Source organism: Anneissia japonica, unplaced genomic scaffold, assembly GCF_011630105.1.
Source record: "Anneissia japonica isolate Jap-2015-1 unplaced genomic scaffold, ASM1163010v1 scaffold287896_len759773_cov187, whole genome shotgun sequence".
NCBI lineage: Eukaryota > Metazoa > Echinodermata > Crinoidea > Comatulida > Comatulidae > Anneissia > Anneissia japonica.
This window is the reverse complement of record NW_022739421.1, coordinates 202,393-211,484: the sequence shown is the minus strand read 5'-3', so window position 1 is coordinate 211,484 and position 9,092 is coordinate 202,393. Positions and strand designations below refer to the sequence as shown.

At 33.0% G+C, this 9,092-nt stretch overlaps 2 protein-coding genes across 2 annotated transcripts in view; one reads left to right on the top strand and one right to left on the bottom strand.

The window, feature by feature from the left end:
* LOC117117880 (methylmalonic aciduria and homocystinuria type D homolog, mitochondrial-like) overlaps nt 1-1,467 on the top strand; it is a 10,272-nt gene extending 8,805 nt beyond the window's left edge. The window contains exon 8 of the mRNA XM_033262350.1: nt 1,097-1,467. Coding sequence (XP_033118241.1) covers nt 1,097-1,303 — 207 coding nt within the window. The 3' untranslated portion in view covers nt 1,304-1,467. The remainder of the gene's footprint in view (nt 1-1,096) is intronic.
* Nucleotides 1,468-2,682: 1,215 nt separating this feature from the next.
* The window catches only part of LOC117117883 (phosphatidylcholine transfer protein-like), a 9,588-nt gene continuing 3,178 nt past the window's right edge, over nt 2,683-9,092 (bottom strand). Inside the window, exons 4-6 of the mRNA XM_033262354.1 lie at nt 6,753-6,924; nt 6,383-6,450; nt 2,683-5,928 (exon numbers count right to left, since the gene is read on the bottom strand). Of these exons, the coding sequence (XP_033118245.1) occupies nt 5,821-5,928; nt 6,383-6,450; nt 6,753-6,924 (348 nt within the window). The 3' untranslated portion in view covers nt 2,683-5,820. The remainder of the gene's footprint in view (nt 5,929-6,382; nt 6,451-6,752; nt 6,925-9,092) is intronic.

The window sequence follows — 9,092 nt, the reverse complement described above, 5'->3', positions numbered from 1 at the left end:
TGCATTTATACGCTTCCAGCAGAGCAGTTGTGCAATAAAGCGTTTGATTTTAACCCATTAAATATCTTTATAATGAACAGTGTTCCCCTGATTAGATTTTTTTGGACTTTTGGTATGTTATTATTTGTATATTTCAGGAACGGATTCCGTAAAATATTTTGTTAAAATTAATTCTGTGTTCATTATAATTTTGTCTAAAGATTGATTAGTTCGACTATAAAGCTAAGTCAGCGTAAAACTGAAAAATATTCAGATTTTGGATTGATTTTTCGAATAGTTAACCCTCGTTAACCCTAAAATGACTTAGTTTATTATAATCCTCAATCATTTAATTAATATCTGTTAAAATTAGAATTAGCGAATTTTGGCCAATTTATGGAAATTGAAGTTGAAATATACTATACTTTTGAAGGTCATGTAAATGTTCCATTAAATTCGAAACTTTTTTTGGTGGAAAATATTAATATGTTTGATATTTTATGGGAGATAAATGTATCAGCTTCAAACTGGAAACGATTGCGCAGCCATAGTAATTGACTGTATGTAGTGCGCATCGAGAAAAGAAGGTGCTCTCCATTTCGCCATGTTCAATTTTTTGGTAAACTATGCCTGCTGAAAATTTGATGGCGGGGAACACATGGGACTTCAAAGGCATCGCATAAACTTTCTTCACGTGCTGCAGCAGCTTTGATCTTGGTTTATTTGCATAGCGCTGCGTGCGCGTAGCTTTTTCGAGTGATCTCCTCAATAATACCTCCATGCTTTTATACTGTGACCCCATTTACCTAAGTAAATTATGAAATAATTCACTTTCTTATTTAAAAAACAAAAAACAATTACAGTAAACTTGCCTGAGTTTGCTTTACCAAAACTCAAATAATTTCCAAGTCAATCTTATTTACATGCCAAATTGTTGTATTTTCCAGTAATTAATGAACTGCAAGTCAAATTTTATTTAAGTTGAACAATTTTTCCATGCCATGTTGGATTCGATTTTGGCAAGTTCAACTGTAATTTAAAAAAATTTACAACATTATAACCACGTTCATATAAATGATTGAATAATCAAGTGTATACATTTTGTTGTCAATTTCAGTTTGTTGGTGCAAGTAATCCCAACTCGACGCTATTTGAAACAGATGAACGCTTCACAAAGTTAGGTTTTGACATTGAAGACTTAGGCTGCTGCAAGTGTATACGACACCGTGACTGGGGCATGCATATATTCGTCGGAACTCTATTCACAACAGCGCCCCCAGATTGTGACAAGATGAAAGAGATAATGTTTAATGGGATGGCATAACATTTAATTATACTGTGATTTTGTTAGTAAATTAATTTAACTTTTAAAAGTGAGACAATTTTAAAAAGGTTTAAAGTTGTACTATTTATGAACTGTTCATATTAAACTGATTTCCCATGTTAAAATATTGCACAATGTAAGATATAAAAGTGTCTTATGGGAAATATTTTAGTTTCTTGTCTCTTATTATAAATTATAAAAGTTGTTTCTAAGCACTGAAAAATAAAATATATAATATACTGGCTTAACTAGTATACCTGCTACCAGTTAAGCTGGGTTTCCATAAAATCGCTATACTGTATACTTTCCCCAAAAAGTGTCAATAATGCTCAAGTAGGATTGGATGATGTACACCAAGCATAACCAACAGCAAGTATGAAGACCGGGATCGAAAGGCTCTCGCAAATCTCGGAAAATCGTGACAGCCTCCCGCAAGCAAGCAAGAATCACCCAAAATATATCCCATCTCATGCAAATTCATAATATGTGCATGCTTTCACTGCTTTATTATCAATTGTCAGAAGTCAGTGCTGATGGGTATCACAATGTGCAACAAAATAAAATTAAATGTGTTAAGGAAGCTCATTTAATCAGATCTCCTGGAAGTGACCTCTGAACCAGTGGGACCTTCTGATGGTGAATTAGGCAGATCCCCTACTCTTTATTGGAAGGTGACCATTTACATACTGTATTGATATTTTTTTTTTCTGTGATGAGCTATATTGTATTTGTTTTTATTTGAAATGATGTTTGCCCTTCTTTTTTTAAATGATAAAATGGGTGGGTGAAAGAAAGCTTTTTTTTTTTTTAAAGATACTCAGATGGCATAAAAAGGGCCTAGAATGGCAATATCTTACATCAGACAACTTTAGACTAGTTTGTAGGGCATCTGGCAAAAAATAAAGATAAATTCACTCGCAATCTTTTTTATTTGTAAAGTAAAAAGCTTCTTTTTAAGTTTTTTCCACCCCCTATTTTTCCAGTGAGTTAGGGGTGGGTGGAGGAGGGCAAACAATTTTTTTTTTGGCCCAATACTACCAATTTCTATTTTATTTTGAAAAACATCCTTACATATGTGGATAATGAATTTATGCTGAAAGGCCCACTGATTAATCTGATAAGTATAATACATACTCCAAGTACTGAAATACTTTCTTAAATTTCTTTCATAAATATTATACTTTCTTACGAATTTATGCCACTTGATATTTAGCAAAACCGGATTTTTTTTTATCCATAATTCCTTAAAAGTTTGTAGCTTGGGCTTATTTGATCCATTTGAATTAGCCTGTAAGTGGTTTTTCTTACCAAGATTGAATACATTATTAATGAATTATTCGACCAGAATACACACAAGAAGTATGATACGAAGAAGCATCTCTGGAACAATACACCTTTAATCATCTGTGCTATTTTACATCACAAATTATGCATAGTGATATACTGTACTTTCAGTTATTACAGTAATCATCTCATCATTACATCTTTCTTAACATGATTTTATTGAGATAAGCGTTTGGTATATCAAGCAAGCTTCAATGAGTGAGTAAGTGGAATTCAAACTTTAATCACTGTCATCAAGGATTTGCTGTTGCTATTATTAACATATCATTGTCAAAATCTAAATTATCAATATCAATACCATCATCAGTTTTCCTTACCACTGTTTACACTTTAATATCTGATTAATCATTATCATAGTCATTATCACAGTAGTTTCTCACTATTACTATTTGTGCAAGTTCATCCATAAGTAAAGGTAGCCAGGGTAACCAAAATAATATGTGTAAAAATTAAACGTTATCCATACCCCTTAATAGAATGTATAGCTTTGTATACAGTATATGTATGTATATATAAACACACATATATATATATATTTATATTATTTTTATAAGACAATGGCAAGAATTACATTAATACAGTATTAGGAATATAACACTTGGATACTTATTCGTTAAGAACACTTGTTAGCAGCTCTAAAACGTATTGAAAGCACCTTACAGTTAAGAATCCAAAAATTGTTATTGATAGAAATCTATAAAAAATATTTTATTAATTTACAAATATATTGCACATAATTTTTTTTCAAAACATGAATACCTGAAAGTTTAGATATGAACTGATGATTATCTCATTGCTTTTAGTTTGTTAAGTACCATTGACTGAAACCAACAATACCTGTATGATAATTATTGTAACAATAACAATGATGCTAATATAGGTTCAAGAATAATTCACAACTCACAGAGCCATTATGCTGAATTATGTATGGGTGTCATTGGCGGATCCAGGAATTTGAAATAGAGGGGGCCCAGAGAGGGACTTTCAGATATAGTGGGTACACCAATGCTCAGCCCCACCACGATTGGGCCTAAGGAAAAGAAAAACTATGAATATGGCACCTCTAGATGGCTGGAATTATATTTTTTTCTCTATTTTTTTAAATAATTTTGAAAAATTTAGGGGGTCCAGGCCGACTTAGCTCCCCCTGTGAATCTGCCACTGGGCGTCACATGGTCCACATCTACAGTACATTTGTAGTGGCACTTAACAGCTCCATGTTCACATCATTCCATGACTGCAGCTGAATCATATACCAGAATATTACAAGTGTATACGAGTCAGATGTGTACGCTGGACATCCTCCAGTTTTAAGTCCTTATCTGAGAGGCACTGATTCTCCCAAACACAGACAGGGCGAGAAAGGTTTTGAAATAGCGCTGTTGTTAAAGCTGTAGTGGTGTGCCTGCCTTACCACTCAGCCATATGACTTGCCCACAATATTATTATTTGATGAAAATATTTATGATGATGATTATAACACAAATTATAATGATCTAATAAACTGACCACAATATAATGTGTGTATGCACTTTCCAATACTGCATTACAAGTTATGTTGCATACCAGTGATGTTGCAGCTAGTAGCTTGTAGCCAAATCTAATCACGACGTATACTCATGTGGAAAAGTACTTTGATTATGGCCACAACTAAATTGTACAACACTGAACTTAAAACCCTGGAATGTAAAACAGTAATTACAAAGTTTAAATTATTGACAACAGAAAAGAAAAGGATATTGCTCGTATCTACAATCGTTTATATTCGTCAATAATAAATTAAAAATTCGCCATAAATTGAACCCAAATGAATTCTACAACTTGCTTTTAGTTAATTCAAAACCTACTTATGTACTTATTAGCAAGTAAGCCATTTCTTATTTTCTATAATTGCTCTGATAAGTAAAATTTAACTAACAGATTTCAAAGATATCCAAACAAAATATAGAAATGTGAAAAGAAACAATGCCAATGATATGATAAACAAAAACCAAAAACAAAACAAAAAACAAATCCTATTCTGATTCCATCACTACAATTTGGTCATCACTACCAACCTTTAGTTCCTTAAGTATAAGCTTGCCCCTTGAATATTCAAGTTAAGGTGTTTGATGGGCTTAGCCAGGACAGAGTTCAGCTTAAAGGACGTGGAAGCCCAAGGTCACCCAGGAGTCACCCAGGACTAGCTAGCATTTTGATGCTAAATTTCAATTCATTTTATTTCATACTTATAAACCTCTGAAATTAGTTGTTGGCTTGGAGCAAAGAGGAGAATTTTGCATGAAAATTACACCAACGTTATGAGGTGCGATTATACCGGGAGTGAATTTATAGAGGGCGCTCCCAAGTTGCTGTGAGTCATGGGAGTCTCTGATAGGCATGGTTTCGCAGAGCAAAAATAAAGAAACTAACATTTCTCCTGCAAATTCATGATGTTTGCATGTTTTCACTACTGCATAGTTCACTTGCATACCAACCAAACTAGGGGTGCCACAGCCACTTCAAGACACTTGCGCTACCTATTTTACTGAAAATTCTTATGGATTTGAACTACCATTTACCATAATCGCACTGTGCTCTAAAAGACGACAGGAAAAAGACCACTAAATAGTGCCCCGAGAGGGTGCAATATTGACTGGTTTCCGATGGCAAAAAGTGTTTTGTCCGGTCGCGATCTTGTGGCTGTACCACAGGTAGGCTTAGCAAGGGACTTACCGGATTAGCATCCGGTCTAGCTTGAAATTCCCGCTAACATCGTGCGGGAAATCATGGCACTATGTCACAGGATAGGCCAGAGACTTTATCTACCAATTTTACCCCGGTTATTTCCCACATTTTTGCTACATAAAGTCCTACAAGTACACCCCACAAATGCTGCAACTCCCCCCATATTTCCCACACTTCTGCTACCAAGTCCTCGAAAATATACCCCATAAATGCAGCACCTACCTGTATAGAAATATTTAAGAGTGAGCCCCCCAGGCCATGGGTATCACCATGCAAAGAAAAATACAAATTGATGTGTTAAGATTGTGCTTATTAAACCACATCTCCCAGAAGTGGCTTCCCCTAACTAGGGACGCCTGGCTTATACAGAAGGAACTATGGTGTAACTTATTATTTTATCACACTACACTTATTGCCTTTGGATTCCTGAGGTAATTTCACATTATTTATGCAGTGCCTGTTGATTTCTTTTCTTTCTTTGATTTCTTTTCTAAGTATTCAGGGTATTTCTCACAATGCTTCTTCATATCGGATATAAAATTTGGAACACCAGTCTGCAAAAAATTGAAAACACATTTTTTGAGAATATAAAATAATCAATTAAAATATATATTCAAATAACTTCTTAATGGGTAAGTGATTTGTGTATTATTCATAATACTATATTACTATAGAAATTCATATTATAATCATTACCATTATTAATAATATTTTTTCAGTAAGTGGCTGCCTTCACGTTGATAATTTAGGAACAATGTAACATAGGCAAGACCTTTTTATATTATAACTAACATTTAGTCAATTATATTTTCAAAGCTCTTAAGTAAGAGGAGGTGGAAACTGTTTTAGCAAAATATCGTAACAAATGCATCTACGCCAAGATAAAAAAAGAAATACAATTTTACTGTCATATAAATAAATTCCAAATGCTTTACATCATATAATTGTAAGCAAAAATAAATATTTTTTATCAAGAAATATGACAGTTTCAATAAAATAAACACATACCTTAGCTGCCCAATTGATCAACCAAGTTGGTAACATCCCCTTTGGGTTATCATAATAATGCATAAGTGCTAAAAAAATATAAAAAACATATTGAGACATCACAGGGCAAGTTAGGCATTGTTCATGAATGCCTGCTGTGTCTCTGACAGGTTAGATTCGTTATATACCATGAACTTTGACATAAATAATGTAAATGAAACTACTAGATGCATGTTACTTTCTATGTTTAAACCTAAATGTTTCATCAAAAAACAATCACATGATGGCACTCTCAGATTTTTTATATTCACAAATTGCATACCAGCATTTTCATCAAAAACACATTGAAAAAAAAATGATTGACAACTTTGTTATCCATTGCTCCACCCACCTTTTGTTCCTGAACCTCCATCGGATGTCATACACATGGATTGTTGGAAGTCATCAACTCGTATTGTCCGTGACCTCTCCCGCACACTCTCAAAAGGGGCGCTTTTGCCTAGCACCACCCAAATGTGTCGTCCATCCAGGTCAAACTCTTTTGTCTCTCGAACAAATACATACTGTGAGAAATTTAAGAAAATTCCAATACATTTTGTTTATATTAAAATATTCTGCATTTTAGAATTGAGTCCTAAAAATGTTTTCATTGCAAAAAGACTGTTTAGTTGCTATTCTACTATTCTTCAATCTAAATTTCAGGGTCTATATTTCTACAGTACTTAAAATAAATTGCAGCAAAATTAAAGACATAACAAATTGGGTACATTTTGCAGCACATATTAAAACGACCTCATGACACCAGACACATTCTTTCCTTATTGTTGAGCAGTTTGCTCAACACCAGCTCATTCCAGGACATTCATATCTTTCCTACAAGGTGCCCACTTATAGTCCTGGGTGAAGTAGATACAAGTAATGTGCCTGGAACCCACAAACTTAGGTTGGAAGACAAAAGCATTACCACTGAATCAAATTCTTCCACATAAAAATAATATTTGTGCAAAATTTAAAAAAAAATGTACACAGGTTCCATCTTTCTTTATATCATAAATGCTTGTTATTTATTTCTTTGTATTAGTGAATTGAAGGATACATCTCTGTTATACATTGGGAATGGAAAATTTACATTCCAGTAAATCCCAGTAACTTCTCCTTCCTTAAATTCATATAATTCTGCAAAAATCAAAAAGATACAGTACTTGGTAAATTCAGCAAAATATTAACTTAATATAAAATATATATGTCACTAATAACAATATAAAAATTTTCACAAATATAGCAATACAAAAAATAAAGCACTTTGGAAATGTTTTGCCCCTAAGGCTTATGTACATTATAGCATGTACCTACTACACAGCCCATCAACTATGCTTTTTGGCTAAAATTAAATTTATTATTTAAATCTTGAAACTGATATTTTCAAAAGACCAAGTATTTTATGGAATTAAAATTTTGCTACATAAATCCTAACCTGGATTGGACAGACAGGCAAGACAATTTTTTTAGCAGAATGATAAAATTGTATGCGAATACAAATGAGTTTTTACCTTTTGCATATTTATCCCATTCTTTTCGATATTCAAGATCAGTATAAACTTTGGCACAGATATCTGGAGAGATGCCCTCAAGCACACCAAATGTCTTGTATTCATAAAGGCCAGATGACTTTGGAAAGAAAAAATTACAGTGAATATAATGTTTTTGAAGTTTGAATGATTGATGGTATTACTATGGTTAGCTATTAAAGTGCCACACAACACAACCAGAACCAAACGGAAGTGAAAATACAATAGCAATAATATTTCTCTCATAATCATTTTACTATATTTTATTAAGCAGTATGCAAGACCATGGACTTCAATACGGTACATTACAGATATAAGGTATTGCAAATGCACTACTTTCTGAAACACAGTAAAACTTATCATATGACAACTATTGCTATGAAAGATTTTAATGATTAGTAAAGCAGGTAATTTCAGCAGCCTTTTCATTTAATTTAATTTCATTTATTAAGAACGTTAAAATTGACAAACACAAAAAACAGAGAGCGAAAAACACTCAACTAGCCGGACAGGATTGCCAAAAAGTGAACTGAAACTGAATCACTGTCTAGAGGGGGTCAGTGCATTGCTCCGAAGGTCCTTTGGTCTGAAAGGTCATTGGTCCGAAAGTCTGTTGGCCCGAAATTAATATATTTGAAATATGGAAAAAAAATATAAAACAAGAAAACACATGATAGACCTATATTAGCTAACAGTAACAATAAAATATTATTGATTGTTGCAAGATGTTCAACTCTGCAATATCCTATGAGCAAACAATTCACTTGACGCGAGGTATAATATAACCATAGACTTCACCTGAAGAGATAATTACACATTTTTTAGGCTACTTTTATTCAGGTTTAATGTCAACAGGCCCATGTTTCAGCGACTTAGTTTGTTTGTTTTGTAATGTAAATGAGTTAGGCAAAAATATGCTTGTGGCAACTTTATTTCTAACTATCCTTTTAAAACATAATTGAGGCTTTTTACATGTAGGGCCTAACTTTTGTTTATTATACTTAACAGTACTAGACTCTTTGCGAAACCTGATTTTTATCAAGTACATGTATATATTATTATATAAAATAAAGCTGCATAGGCAGAGTGACAAAATAAAATAAACAAATAAAACGGTTGTAATCTGCCTTAGTAGAAATTTATATATATATATATATATATCT